The 15,525-nt window shown below is 49.0% G+C and overlaps 1 protein-coding gene across 1 annotated transcript in view; it reads right to left on the bottom strand.

Annotated features, from left to right (window-relative positions):
• The window catches only part of CAPN13 (calpain 13), a 106,441-nt gene that overhangs the window by 26,186 nt on the left and 64,730 nt on the right, over positions 1-15,525 (bottom strand). The window contains exons 4-7 of the mRNA XM_087823829.1: positions 14,035-14,150; positions 8,521-8,654; positions 4,196-4,370; positions 3,263-3,337 (exon numbers count right to left, since the gene is read on the bottom strand). Of these exons, the coding sequence (XP_087679955.1) occupies positions 3,263-3,337; positions 4,196-4,370; positions 8,521-8,654; positions 14,035-14,150 (500 nt within the window). The remainder of the gene's footprint in view (positions 1-3,262; positions 3,338-4,195; positions 4,371-8,520; positions 8,655-14,034; positions 14,151-15,525) is intronic.

Consider the following 15,525-nt stretch of genomic DNA (forward strand, 5'->3'; position numbering starts at 1 on the left):
CCCTGCATATAACCCACCCTAAGCCACCTGGCCAAGGCCCACGTGGTCACCAAGAAAGCATCGCCAGGAAGGAGCCATGCAGTCAGACAAGGGTCCAAGAACCTAGCTTGGGTAATGTTTGTTTCTTGGCTTTTCCTTGTCTGCGTCTATTGCTGGCTGGCATTGCAGTGGAAGCTGCTCTGGCTTTCAATGCCACACAGGATTGGGGAAGGGTTCCTGGCACGAACCCAGGTTTCCTGCCCTTCTCGGCCCTACCCCAGAGCACTCCAGGCTTTGCACACAATATACTAACTGCCAGTGCCTGGTAGAGTCCACAGAGCAGGACATGACTAATGGTCACCGGTGACCCAAAGAGTTTAATGAGCCGCCCTCAGTGCCTAACGGACAGTCGCGGGCTCAGCTGGGCACCAGGGAGAAGAGCGGCAGGGATTGGAGGGGCTGGAAGAGGGCTAATGAGGCTTGCAGATAAACACTCACCCCTGCCCAGGGGAGCCAGGGACCAAGCCAGGTACATAATAAAAAATGCCAATTTCATTTATCTTCCTGTCCGTTTCCCGCCCAGAGGGAGGAGGAACAGATTAAAAAGCACGCGGCATTTATGGGCTGGTTTAATCTTAGCACTTGCAGAGTTATAACCTCGTCTTCCTAGAGGAGAAACTTTTAACCAAGTCAAGCTCTTGGCCCCTGGTCTGACTGTGTCACTCGTTTTGTCAGTGCCCTACTGGTGATCGCATGGACCATGGCCAGGTGGCTCGGGAGACCATTCGAGATGAGAGGTCATCCAGGTTATCTAGCCTAGGATAGTATTTCCTTAAATGTATTCTCTCAAATGGTAATTCCATAGGCTGTGAATACTTATTCCTAGAAAAACTGTTTTCATGGTTGATTAAAGCTAAGCTGTACTTGTCTGGTTAATACAGGCCTCCTCAGAGCCTTTAAAATGTTAATGTCCATTGTGAATCTCCAAGTAGGGGACATGATGAGCTTCACAGGGGATCTCACCAAGCTGGTGCTCCACAGAGCACAGGCTGGGAAGTCAGCAGCCACAGAGTGTCAAAACAGACCACACAGGACATGGAGTTTCGATCACCTACCTTCAGAGGGGAACTGTCCTGTTCAGACCACTTATTGTATTATAAGAGCGACTCAAAGTGTGTGCTGTGGGGAAGCAAACATTTATTCTGTGAAAGGAACCATCAGGAACCCAAACCCCAGTTGAGCCCACAGCCCGACTTCTGAGCTCACCTCCATTCCCTGGGCCCTTGGAGTTTACATGGCCGCTCCTAACCTGACAGTCACTGCCATCTCCATGCCCAGCCTCTGTGAGGACTCACATCCTATGGCCATCGGGACCTCTCAATACTCAAGTCCCTTCTCCCCTGTGTTCAGGGGAGAAGCAAAGGCTGTCTCAACATACAACAAGGGTCTGGGCCAGGGCTAGAGATACATCGTGAGATATGGCTCTTTCATTCCATGCCCAGCCCAGATATCAAGCACCAATCACAGCTCTTTCCCCAACTGGAAGCAGTGCCAAAGTCTTGTCAATACAGCAGTCCAGGCAGCATTAACTCATCAAGTTTGACACAAGAAGACCGATTTGCTGTCTCTAGCCTAGACTTGCCCACATCTCGGTCAGGGGGGTTGTGGGGAGCAGTGTTTGTACATGGCCAAGCGTGACAATGATATTGGCTGTCCCCACTGAGAATTCAGGGAAGGGCCTGGAGAATTCAGAGGAAGGGAGTGTGGAGCCACTGTGACTGGGATCTCTTCTGGCCTGGGTTTATCAGGACAACCTCTTCCTTGCTTGTGGGAAATGTCTTCTGAGCACATCACATATGATCTATGATGAAGGATCAGTGATGTCATCTTAATAGGCTAGGAGCAAATGCACTCATTCATTCACTCACACAAGTGCACCCTTCCACTGATCCCTCAAGCATTGCAGGTGCCTACTGTTTCCCAGGTACTGTGCACAGAAAGCGTCTTGTTACTGATTTCTTTAGGGAGTCAGGCAGGAGACAGAAGATATTGTCCCTGTTTTGTGGGTTGGAACACTCACCAAAACATGAAACAATGGAGCACCTGGCCTTAGGTTGATGGACAGGAGAGACAGATTGACACAGAGAGAGGGAAGGCAAGTAGGAGAAATCGTGCTAGAAACCGAACAGGACACTCTGCTTTCCTTGGTCCATAAATGCCTGCGAAAAATATTCCCTGGAGTTTGGAATGCTATCTCGTAGGGCCTGGGAGACATTACTAGGCCTTGAGCTTTGTGGGAAATACAGAGATGGGGGAGCATTTGTGGGAAGTCATCACAAGGCCAGGAAGCGCTGTCACTGCCTGGCTGCGTGATAAACATAGATGGGAACTAAGGAGCCATGGTGTCTTGGCCCGGCCACTTCAAGCAGCTGTGTGACCCTGTGAGAGACCTTCCTTTCAGGCCTCTGCTTCTTCATTTATGAATGGAGGGAGCTGGACTTTAATAGTGCTTTCTGGACCAAATGATACTGTACGTAGTAATTACACACGTTTTCATGCACCCAAAGTCAGTTCTGTATCAAGGGAAAGACTGTCCTCCAGTGGCCACCTTCCCCTCATCCTGGGAATAAAGTTTTAGCTGGCATATGGTGGCCCAGCTAGACAGTGTGCTTCCTGGACTCCCTCGGGCCTCAGTGTGGCCACATGTTTAGGTTCAGAGTACTGGGATCTGAGAGGAAATGGTGTGTTCCTTCCCAAAGGATGTATAACTTTCCCCTGGCCAGGAGATGAGGGGACCTGGAGCAGCTGCCTTGGGCTCACAGGTATAAGTCCAGTATTGTGGATGGCAGAGCCACCTACTAGCTCTTGAATCACCTCATCACCTGAGAGAAGAACAAACTTTACCTTGTTTGAGCCCTGTATTTTGGAGTGTCTGTTACAGCAGTTTAGTTGGTACAAGTAAAACCCTTCAGGGCAAAACATCCCCCAGAGTCAACTGACTAGTTCATTCTGTTTTCTTTTGGGGTAACCCCCAGTCCAGCTAGATACACCTTGCCTGAGATCACCTCGAGGGGAGCAGGATCCCTGACGGGTCCCTGGGGGTGAGGGACACCGGGCACCAGAGCTTCTGTATGAATAGAAGGACTGAGGCTGCCCGCAATGGGCGCCACCATGGGTAAGGGTGATAAATACTCGGTTCAGCTTTGCTGGGCTTGCTGAAGGCATGTGATTCTGACTCTGGTTTCCAGGACAAAACACTGGGGCCCTACCACGGGAGCCTTACCTGCTCGGTCCCCGTCACGGTGTAGGCGTGCTGACTCACCAGACCATTCTCCATGGTCAAGGCCTTCCCTGTCGGCTTCAAGCGAGAAAAGCAGACCAAGCATTAGATTTTCACAGGTTCTTCCAAGAACCCACAGCTGCACGAGAAGTGTCCCACCGACTCCCATTGGAATGGCACGTATCCCCAGAGCTTCTCTAGAGGCAGTTTGAAGGCTGCTGGGGGGTTGAGGTTCCAGGCATTTCATACCTCAGGAGACCACCCCATCATAGACAGAGCCCCACGGAGTCCTGAGGTCCAGGGCTGCTTGCTCCCCCAATCACTCATCATCAAGGAGATAGCAGGAAACCTATCTGCTGAGCATACCCCCCCGCCCCCGCTGTGAGTAATTGGGGTTTAAAGTGCACCTTAGTCTTTGGGTGGCATTTCAGATTAGGAACGTGTGACTCAAAGCCCAGATGTCTCAAGAGTAAAGGAAGCATCCTTGGGAGTAGGGGTCTGGACCATCTCAGAAAAGACTCAAATAATTTGGAGGGTCATCCAGACTTTTCAAAATGGGACACGCTGCATTGGGAGGCTGCCTTTAGAAACAATGAGACTCAAAGGGGCTCCCAGCTGGTCACAGGGAAGTACTAGGCAAAGGCTTTGGAGTCAGAAGGCAACATCTGAACCCCTGCTCAGCCACCTACTGGCTGTGTGATGGGGAGCCTTTTCCTTGGCTTCTCTGAGCCCCTTTCCTCTTCTGTCAGCAAACCGTGCAATCCTATCTCCAAGGGAGGGCCGTCGAGAATTAAAGGAGGTGACCTCGATGAAGCACAGCGTCCGTGCTCCTTGATGGCTTTGACCATTCCCCTCCTAGCTGAATGAGCCAATGGCTGAACACTCCCGGAAGAGGAGAGGCTTGAACCCGTGCAAAAGGATTGCTGGTCCACTCACCCCGGCCGGTGTGGCACAGGTCATCAGGGAGCCTGCCTTGGCAGCCGTCTTTACCATCATGACGAGGTCAGAAGGGGAGGAGTGCAGGTCAATGCTGGTGACCACCCCTCCCGTGAGGTCCACCAGGGCATCAGGGAGGTAGCCGTAGTGCAAACGGAGATAGGATCCGTGGAACCTGGGAGGGAGAGTCAGACCGAAACCCCTGCGGCGCCTTCCGTGAGACCCTGGGGAAGGGAGCCTACACCCCTGCCTTCTGCCTGTTTCCCAGGTGAGGGGCTGCCTGTCCACCCCTGGGCCACAGCCACCCACCTTCCCTCCGCCTGGGTGGAGATTCTAGCCATGTACCCTGCAGCTGCATCCTTTCCCTGGTCTCCCGGCCTGGGTAGCCCCCTGGGCGGTGGTACTGTATAGAGGTCAGGAGTGCAGATGCTGGGGCCCCAGGCCAGGGGTCAGATCCCAACCTCACCATGTATTTAGCTGCTGGACCTTGGACAAGTTACTTAACCTCATGGGGCTGGACCTAGCATAGTGCCTGGCTCATGGCGAGCCCTTAATAAATATTGGATGTTATTATGATGAGGACCCTGTTTCCTGTTCTGTTTGACAATAGTGGTAAGTGCCTACTGTGTGCAGGGTGTCATGCTAGGCACTGAATGTTCAAAGATGAACGAGACCCCATTCCTGCCCCCAGAGCTCATGGTCAACAGCCCCGATGCCTGCCGCGGCCACAGCAGCCTCTGTTCTCACTCTGTCCAAACCTTGGCCCAGGTTTCCCATTCCCATCCTCAGATTTATCACCCCAGCATCACCAGGGAGATCCCACAGGCGACCAAGGTGAAAACACCACGCCCCGCACAGGCCAGCGGCAGCAGAGACGTTCCTTCCACAGCCTTCTTTCTGGTGATGCGAGTCACACGGGGGTCAGGGCCCTAGGCCCACCCTTGCAGTTGCCCCTCATGGGGCCTGCAACCTTGGACAAGATGCTTTCCCTCCCAGCCATCAGCCTTTCACCTGGAAATGGTGAGGTTGCCTGGACCACGTCTGGGGGCTCCTCACACACTCTTTTCTCACCCTCTTTCCACCTCTTTCCTTCTCTCCTCCCGGGTATCACCCAGAATACACATAAATTCACTTCAGCAAATACGTATCAAGCAGCCACTCTAAGCAGGACACTGTCCCAGGCACAAACACCATGGATGGCCTAGAAAGTCTCTTACTAAAGAGAGCTAAGGATCACAGAACAAAACGGCCATTCTACAGGAACAACCGTGTGACTGGTCTCAATCTGCTATCAAAATGAGTCTAAATCTTATCTTTCTCTTGCTCTCTCTGACTCAGGTTATTCCTGGTAAGAGACTCTTATCGCTGGGGTGTTTGCTTGGTGAACCGCAAAGTTTACCTTCGGTCGCGACTATGCCCGGCTGGGTGTGAATGTCTGCCTCTATCGATTTCCCACAGGTCCTAGATAGGGAGGGCTTTGCCGGGGGTACTGCAGGTTCACAGAGACCAGAGGTCTGGACCCCACTTCTGAGCCCAGCAGGGTGACCTCTGGCACTGCAACGCCCTTTCCTGGTAATACTCTCAGCCACCCCACCCCCCGGGGTTAAATAGGGCCACATCAGAGTCACCCCAGAAAAGCAGCTCTGGGTGCTGTCCTGTCACTTCAGGCCCACATCCTCAGGTTCTGATGTCGTGTACTCACCCCATTCTGCAGTCACCACGGAGACCCCGATGCGAGGGACAGGACCCGCAGCCAGCAGCCCCCTCGGTGCCTCTCACAGCCCTATCACTGTCTCTGCAATGCCCACAGCCTGGCCCAGCAGCAGCTGGGTGTTTTCACAAGGAGGGATCTCTCTGCTTTTGAGCTCACCAATCCTGCTGATGCTTCGGACACATGGCAACTTTTCTTAGCCCCCCTTTGCTGACAGGAGATAAAAAGGGAAGGAGAGATAGAAAAGAAAGAAGAGACGGCGAGAACTGTGCTCACACCTGTCACTACGCCTTGTCACCTGAACCCAGAAATTCTGAGAGAGCCTTGCTCTCATCCTTCTGCTTCGGCCTCAGAAATGATACAAAAGAGGAAAGAATTCAGATGTCTAAGTCAGAGCCAGAAAGGATGTTGCAATGCTGCAATTCTTAAGCGCAGAGACTCTAGAAGGGACAACATGCAGCCTACCAGATCTTGCCCCCAAACTCCATTCTATTTTATGACCTCAGGGGAAAATCTGCAAACGTAGATCCTCGCCCCAACTTCGGCTGCATTTCCAGACTCCCAGCCACAAGGAGAGTTGGAAGTTTGGAGTCCACATATTCACTGGTCAGTGCCTACAGCCTTGGAAGGGAAGGGCCATCTCCGTCTGGGTGGATGGGTTCTCTGTGTTGTGCTGTGACCCCATGTGACAAACACTGAGTTCCAAAGAGGCAAAAAAGACAAATCCTTCTCCTAGGGCACTGCCAGGGTGAAGGGCTGATGGAAAAGCATGTGACTAGGGAGAACACTTCTCAGTCCAGCCTGGCCTCGAGCGCCCTGTGACCTTGGGCAAGTCATTCCACCTTCACGAGCCTGTTTCCTCGTAGCCCAGAGGAGAAGGCAGAGCTTGGGGCTGACGGCGGCCGCTGCAGCTCTGACACGCCGCAGTGCGTTTGTCTTGTTCCTGGATCCTGCAGCTGCCTTCTTGGGATGGAGGCGAAGCTTCCAAACAGCGTAATTGTTTGAAGCATTTTGTCTCTGCTAGATTTGGTCAGGCAGTGGAGCGTGGATGCCAGTCCAGTTGCCCATTTCTCTTCAAGCTTTTGGAAACGATCGCCTTAGGTCAGCTGTTAACAAACTGGGTCAGAGTCGTCATTCCATTCCACAGGCCTTCTAATTCCCCCAGTGAACTGCCAGCCCCCCGCATTTTACATAAGGAAAAAATGAGGCCCTGACGGGGTGAGGCCTGACTCCGTACTGGAAAGACAGTGGCCATGTCTGCGTAAGTAGCTTAGACGTGAATGAACCCCCCCAAGCGTGTGGAATCAGTTCAACAAGCTTGACTGTGATCTGGGCTTCGTTCTCAAATCCTAGTGAACAGCTCCTCTTAACACTGGAAAGAGCAACTGTTTTACTTTGTTACAAGTTGGCTCCAAAAGAAAAATACCAAAAAAGAGGTCTTGAGACTTCTCGCTGTTGAGCTTGTGACGTCCAGAAGGACAGGGCAGGATAGTCTGCAAGGTGGTCACCACTCCGCAGGGCCCCGGACAGGGTTGGGCCAGGTCTTGGGACCTCAGGAAATTCAGGGGAGCTACTTGCACTTGCCGTCATATCACCATTCAGAGCCTGGGCTTGAGGGGTTGGTTAAGATGACCTTTAAGAAACCTGATTTGGCAACATTATCTGCTATTCATTTTCTCCTGAAAGGTGTGGTCCTCTGTCCTTTAGTCTCCTAGTACTGATTTCTAGCTCTGGCGTGTCCCTCATCCATGTGGGTCTTTAGAAAGTGACTCATACACACACACACACACACACACGTACTCTCACACACCCATGTGAGCCAGTCTAAGAGTCTATCCCAGTGCTAAGCACAATGCCTGGCCTACAGTTACATGCTCAGCGAACATCTGCTGAATAAAGTAACCCCCCAAAATCTAAGTAGAACATGTGCACTGGGGTGTTTGTAAGTCACTGTGCTTGTCAACACCAGAAGATAGCCCTGAATCACAGTGTTTGGACCATTTAATAACGAACAACTCCCCCCCCCACACACACACACATAAATGCAATCTCTCAGCTGCCACACCAGGCCCCCACCATCCCGACCTCACTTTGAACTGTCCCACTCCTAGCTCTCTGTCGGAATCATTCCCATTGTTGGGGATGTCTCTCCCACATATTTCTCCTCCTGCTAAAATTCTAGCCATCCTTCAAGGCCTCACTCAACACCACCTCCTCTGTATAGCTTCAGACTGATTCTCTGTGAGTCCAAAATCAGAATTGTTTTCTCTCTCCTCTGCCCTCTCAGCAGACTATGACCAGGATATTATATTTTATTTGGTCCCTATACCAGCCCTTGCAATAATATCATTGTCAGTGCATATCTCTGTCCAGCCCTGCCCTGCCCACCCCTTACTAGGTGCCTCTGGGTCCCTCCGAAGGGCCCCAACACAACCTTGCATACAGTGAATGTTTATGGAGGATGCCCAGCTGGATGGCAAAGGCTCGGATGCTCCCAGGGGCATCGCCTGCATTCAGCAAAGCTGCCGACAGTCTTAGGGCCAACTGGTGGGAAGCATCTGCACATTTAGGGCCAGCATCAAGGCCCTGGGCTGAGGGGCGGGCCCATCCTTACTTGGCATAGGCTTTCTCCAGCAGGCACGGCCAAAATTCTTGGCTCTTGAGAGGATTCACAAAGAGGTACTTCTTGTCCAGGAGAGGCAGGCGATCATCAACCACCACTTCCACCCACTGGCCACACTGCCAGAACTGGAAGAGAGATGAATGCTCATTAGCACTGGGGCAGGAGGGAGCTCCCGGACCCTCAACCTGAGCTAGATGATAACCACCGCCACCATGTGACCTCCACAACGCAAAATCAAACCCTATCCAGAACAAATCTCAGCCCACGCTGATGGTCGGGATGGGCATGTCATCTCCAATGGCAGATGGAGGAAACGAGTCACAGACCAAGTCAGAAAGGGAAATACAAGCGGAGAGGAAGGAGACTTAGGTTCTAGTTTGACTTTGCTCCTAACTCTGGCCACACTTTGGTAAGTCCTTTGTGAGCTCCAGGCATGAGGCTCTCCAGGTGCAGCTGGGCACAAACTGGCAATAGGGGGAGCAGATGCGGAATGACAAAGGAGAATGGCAGATACAGATGCCGTCATGGTGAAGGAGAGCCCACTGGGGGCTTAAGGCCTGGGGGAGGGGGCAGGGTTTGGGCAGATGGAGAAGAAGCAGGGAAGGCATCCCAGATGGCAGGACAGTGTGTGCGGAGGCCCGGAGGCAGAATGATGAGAGGGGCTGAGGGGGACGGAGCAGTCCCAGCCTCGCTCTGGCCCTGCCATCAGAGCAGCAGAATGAAACCGGCTGGCGCTGCTACCGCTAAGAGCACAAATGAAGCAGATGTTCCTCTTCAAAACAGACTGCTCTAATCTTCAGCATTCAGCTCTAATGGCTCACCCAGGACATGACCAAATGAGGAAAATGCACAATGGAGCCAGCCTTTTGGAGTTTCTTTTCTGGTCTCCCCTCTGCTGGGTGAGCAGCAGGGCTTCCGGCCTCAGGCCTGGGCCTTGATGAAGGCAAGGCTCTGACAGGTGGGCTGGACGTAAACCTGGGTGGATGCCACCTACCGTCTGCTCAGCAGTGACAGGAAGCCATTCACATGGCCTTTGCCACCGCTGGATGTCCCAGATGTTGGACTGTTGCATCCAGCTGAGGACACACATTCAAAGCAGAGATGGAGACCAAGACAGAGGTGTCAGGGGAGACAAAGCAAAGAAGATGTTTTCACAGTCACTAATGAGCCCGTGCACTGCAGCCGGTTCCAGCACCGCACTGTGCATCCGTGTCCCTACTGCAATAAGATGCACTGGCAGGTGAGGTCGAGAGCCAGTGGGGTGTTATTAGAGGGAGATTCTGCAAGGCGGCTGAGGCACCAAGGCAAGCTAATCCCAGCTCCTAGAATGGGGTACTGGGAGGACAGCCAATCTGGATTTGGGTTTAATGGGACAGCAAGGTGTAGATGGTATCCAGTCAGTGGAGCTGTGCTCGAGTCCTGGTTTTGCCTTCAGTTGTCTGAGCAACAGACATTGGGCAAGACACTTTATTCCCTGGGACTCGGTTTCCTCATCTATCAAATGTGGGTAAGAGTAAGAAATGCCTCCTAGGACTGTGATTGGGATCAGATGAGACTGTGACGGTGATGTCTCAGTTATGAAAAAAAAAACTGTTTTTCAATAGCCTTTCTGTTCAGCACGGAGGATAGTGCCTAGAGCACAGCAGTTCACCCAGAAGAGCGAGTCCTGGCTTGAATGAGCTCCTCTGGGTGGCTGCCCCTTAGAAGTCACCCTTGCCCCACCTTCCCACACCAGTAATGTTGACCAAACTTGCTCTCCCTGTGTCAGATATGACCACAGTTCCCCCAGAGGGTGTAAATGGCCTGACTGAGGCTACAGACCTGTATTTCCCAATTCGCCTCTCTGGGTGAGAGCTGGATCTGAATAACGCCCCCCCCTCTCTCCCCAAGAAGCATGCTGGTGGCATTCTGACAATTCCCAAGTGTCTGAGGAAAACCAGAAGTGCTTGGCAAAGCATACAAGTTACCTGGGCACTGGGCCCTTGCCAAAAAGCAGTGCCCAAGCTCAAAGTGATGACAAGAGATGTACAGGGGTCAGCACTGCAGCTGTTTCCGGGCAACTGTGGAACTTTCTTCAACACCCAGAAGGGCAGAGCATGTCCTGCCTGGGCCTCAAGTTGTCCTAACCTCCTGTCACTCAACTGACACTTGCAGCCCTTAGGCAGCTCAGACACAGCTGAACCCTGCGTCTTCTAGCTCTTTCCTCGGTGTGATCCTTGGACTAGCAACATTAGCATCCATCACCTGGGCACTTGTTAGAAGATCCAGTATGCAAATAACTGGACTTCAGGAAGAGAGAACAGGATAGAGGCGGGTGCCCAGAAATAATGGAGCGAAATCTAGCTGAGCAGAGGAAGGAGGCAGGTCTTCAGAATGAAAGGGCTTGCTGAATTCCAGGCAAGATGAATTCTAAAAAGGCATCATCTGGGCATATTCCAGAGAAATTTCTGAACACCAAGGAGAGAAAGAACCTCTTATTAACTTGTAGTTTGAAAGACCCAGTTCCATACAAAGTAAGAGCATAGATTAGCATTGGGTTTTTCTTCTGCACACGGGGGCCTATCAGGCAATGGAATAACGTTTATAGCCTCTTGAGGAAGGGACTGTGATCCAAGAATCCCCGCCCCAACTGGAATGTCATTCTTAAGAAAGAGCAAACGAAATACACTCATGTAATCTGAGGAAATTATTCAAGAAACTGCCCTACCCAGTGAGGATGAAATGAGAAGAGAAGCCTTCAGATAAGGGGAAAGGAAGGGGAAAGAAGCTGGCCAGCAGCGAGTTTTAAGTGTGCTTTGTGTAAGAAACATCAAACAGTGAAAATGAAATTGATAATGCAGGATGAGCAAAGATATTACAGAGAAATGTAAATAACAGGAGGCGGGAATAGCAAGAGGAATATCAGACACAGAGGAATTCAAGGCCCAAAGCGTGGCAAAGAGGGACATGCTCATAGCCTTTACTTCAGTAACCAGATAACAAGAACCTCTGGGCACCAATGAATAAACATGGCAGGAAGGATGTCAAGCCAGGACGTCTGAAAACGTAAGAGGAGCCCTCCGAACTCTAACTTTGGGGAACTTCACTCACCTCTTTTAGGATTTAACAAATCACACAGACAAAAAATAAGCCAAGATAAAAGAGATGATTGCAGATAATACAATCGGCAAATGAAGCACTTACAGAAACTGTGGTGGACTTGGCCATGAATAAAACTTTAATAATTTTCCGAAACACAGAGATGTTATGAATTATATTTTTTTACTATAATTTAATAAATCTAAAACTCTATAACCAAAAGATGACTCCCTTACAAAACTTAATCAAAACTAAAAATATATTATCTTAAAATTAATAAAAGTAAGATATTTTATATCGAAACCTATAGATAAAAATAAGATCTCAGAGGAAATTTTATAGTCTTAAAGTTTTTATGATTTAAAAAAGACTAATATTAAGTGTGAAGATTCAGAAAATTAAAAATAAAACCACAACACAATAAAATTAACCAAGAGAAAGTAAATGGGAATTAATGAAAATATAATGAAAAGTAATAATATAGAAAACAAAGGCCCAAGAGAAAAAAATAGAAAAAATAATGAAAATTAAAAGTTAATTTGTTCAAAAACCAATGCAGTAGATTGGCAGAATTAAGAAGGGGGGAAAAAAGGAAAAGTTAAAATATAGCAGTGGGATTGATAAAGTTGATTTAACCACTGATTAGAAAAAATTAAATACATTTTCAGAAAATCATGTAAGCAACTCTTTGGCAATATACTTGGAACTATAGAAGGAACAGTTGGTTTTTCTGGCAAAAACATGAATTTCAAGAATTAACTCCAGGAGAAATAAGAGACCCAAGCAGATCAATTGTTACTGAACACATTGTAAGAGTTCAAGAAATTGCATTTAAATAGGAAGCAGATCCAGATGATTCAACTATTATATGTTTCACTTTCAAAGAAAGATAACCAATGATTAACACCATTATTCAAATTATTTCAGATTAAAGTATGTAAAGCTCAATAGGTTCACTTTAAAAAGTCAGCATAACTTGAACATAATAATAAAAAAAAGACCACTAGACGCCAATTGTATAGAATTATTAGAATAATTAGAATCACATTTTTAGCAAATTAAATCCAACAATGTATTTAAAAGATGGAGTACCAGGGAAATATATCACTAAAATCCAGAGAAGGCAGGGTTTCCCTCCTGTCACCCTTATTCAAAATTGTGAGGCTCTAACTAATGAGACAAGGTAGAAGAGCAAATAAGTTCTATAAATATTAAGACACAAAATCATTTTTATTTGCAGATAATATTAGGTAACTGAAAAATCCAGACTCTACTAAAGAAAATAATTAGAACAAATAAAAGAATGTGGTAAGGTGGCTGGATAGGATTTAATATATAATAAAGAGTGGCTTTTCTCTTTTCAGCAACATTTAGTTAGAAATGAGGGAGAAAATCTCATTCACATGAGCTACAAAACTGTAAAATATTTGAGGCTACATTTACCAAGAAGGGTATAACACCAATATGAAAACATAACCATAACATTTTATTGAAGGGCATAAAACTAGCTCCGAATAAATGGAAAGATAGACCACGTTTCTGGAAAGAATCATTAACATAATAAAAGTGCAATTTTTCCAAATTAATACATAAATTTAATGCTGCTCCATTCTGCCACAATGGCTTTTCTTTTTAATTAGACACGATGATTTTAAAATTCTCATTGAAGAATAAATGTGCAAGAATTACCAAGATATTTCTGAGAAAAGAACAATGAATAAGGAAGGAGAAATCATCCTACCAGATGTTACAACTTACTCTAAAGCTACTGTAATCAAAATAACCAGATGCGGCACAGGGATAGACATAGACATAAGCTCTCTGATGTACAAGGTTCTTGATCCAAGACTCTTTTTTTCTTTTGCTGATTGTTTCTGCCATTTAAAAAAAAATTTACATGAGGGCTCATTCCCCCCTCTCAGGAGCCCACCTGTCTTTTCCCTTCCTCTTCTTGCCCCACAAGCACGCATCTCCTAAGCTCTAAGGGACCCCAGGAGACTCGCAACCAGGGGAGCAGTGGGCAGTGGCAGCTCACCCCAGGCTAAACCCCTGACCCTGTCTCCAAGGCCCCCTTTCCTCTGACTTCCCAGTGAGCCAAAGCAGCCCCTCTAGGCCCTCTCCTGTTGCTTCTTCTATCCTAAGCCCTTCCTTGTTTCACTATCTCCAGCTTTAATAAACATGCTCTCAAAATCAACTAAGTAAATAAATAATAAAAAAATAAAATTAATTTACATGAGAACATTTTAACCCTAGTCTTTCCCATGTGTTGTCAGATCATGAGCTCACATTCTTTTTTGGAGCTGCAGTGTTACCAACACATAAGTGCTTCTTCCACATCTCAGGTGGCCAGACCAAGAGAATATTCAAGACAGTCACCTCCCTGTGCTCAGAGAAAACCACGTGGGAGCATCCCAGCAGCACACATACCAAGAAACGGAAAATCCCTGCATACTGGTGGGAAAAGCTTTGGTTGATCAGGATCTTCTGCAGCTGCTGTGGGTTCTGTGTCAAGGAGCCCAGCGCTGCCAGGAACCAGCAATCTCCTGTGAGGGTACACAAGGTGACTGTGAGAGGACCACTGGACACACCTGGAAGCCCCACTCCATGCTTTTGGCAGGAGTTTGTTACCAGAGTTCACATACATCCTTCTGAATAATGCATTTTTTTTTTTTTTTTTCCATCTGAGAGAGAATTGGAAGGAGGATTCAGTGGGGCCAGTTCTAAGATAGAGGAGGGGCTGGTGGTGATGGTGGGGGGTGATGATGGTGATGGTGATGTTGGGGGTGATTGATGTGGTGGTGATGGTGGGGTGATTGATATGGTGGTATTGGTGGGGGTGAGTGATGCGGTGGTGATGATGGGGGTTGATGGTGGTGGTGGTGATGTTGGGGGTGAGTGATGTGGTGGTGATGGTGGGGTGATTGATATGGTGGTATTGGTGGGGGTGAGTGATGCGGTGGTGATGATGGGGGTTGATGGTGGTGGTGGATGTTGGGGGTGGGTGATGTGGTGGTGCTGTTGGGGGTTGATGGTGGTGGTGGTGATGTTGGGGGTGAGTGATGCGGTGGTGCTGGTGGGGGTTGATGGTGGTGGTGGTGATGTTGGGGGTGGGTGATGTGGTGGTGCTGGTGGGGGTTGATGGTGGTGGTGGTGATGTTGGGGGTGAGTGATGTGGTGGTGCTGGTGGGGGTTGATGGTGGTGGTGGTGATGTTGGGGGTGAGTGATGTGGTGGTGCTGGTGGGGGTTGGTGATGGTGGAGGTGACGGTGGGGGTGAGTGATGTGGTGGTAGTGGTGGTGGTGATGGTGGGGGTTGATGATGGTGGTGGTGATGGCAGGAGTGATGGTTGAGGTGATGGTGGTGATGGTGGTTTGAGGGAGGTCAGGAGAGCCCCAGCCAGGCTTTGGCAGTGCTGGTGGGCCAACTTGTCTTCTGATTCTCATTTTGCCAAAGGTGCCCAGAGCTCAAGTTACAGCATCTTTTGTTGTCAGCATTGGTGACAATGGTGCCCTGTACAACTTCAGAAAACAGATTTGTGTTTTTCTTTGCTAATACTTGCTCAGCCCCCACCTGTGTCAGGATCCCTCTAGCCCACACAGGTGTTCTCTCCTCTTCCCCCTTGAGGGACAGGTGGCCTTGAGTTCCTCTTTGGATGCCATGAGAGCCCTTTGAGCATGAGCATCATCCCTTTCTCCTGAGTCTTCTCTCCTTTATCTTCAACACAATCAGTCATCTGAATGCCACTTCATGTCAGGCACTGTGATGGGTGCAGAAGCCACAAAGATGCCCTCTGAGAGGTCCCGTCTTCAGTTAGGAGAAGCTCTAACAGGAGGATTATTGGCCACAGAGGGCTGTCCTCTCCCCAACACTGAGAACAATCCATGCAGGCTTCTATCAACTTGGCCCAAGACACTGTGA

This window comes from Miniopterus natalensis, chromosome 13, assembly GCF_054644295.1.
Source record: "Miniopterus natalensis isolate mMinNat1 chromosome 13, mMinNat1.hap1, whole genome shotgun sequence".
Classification (NCBI taxonomy): domain Eukaryota; kingdom Metazoa; phylum Chordata; class Mammalia; order Chiroptera; family Miniopteridae; genus Miniopterus; species Miniopterus natalensis.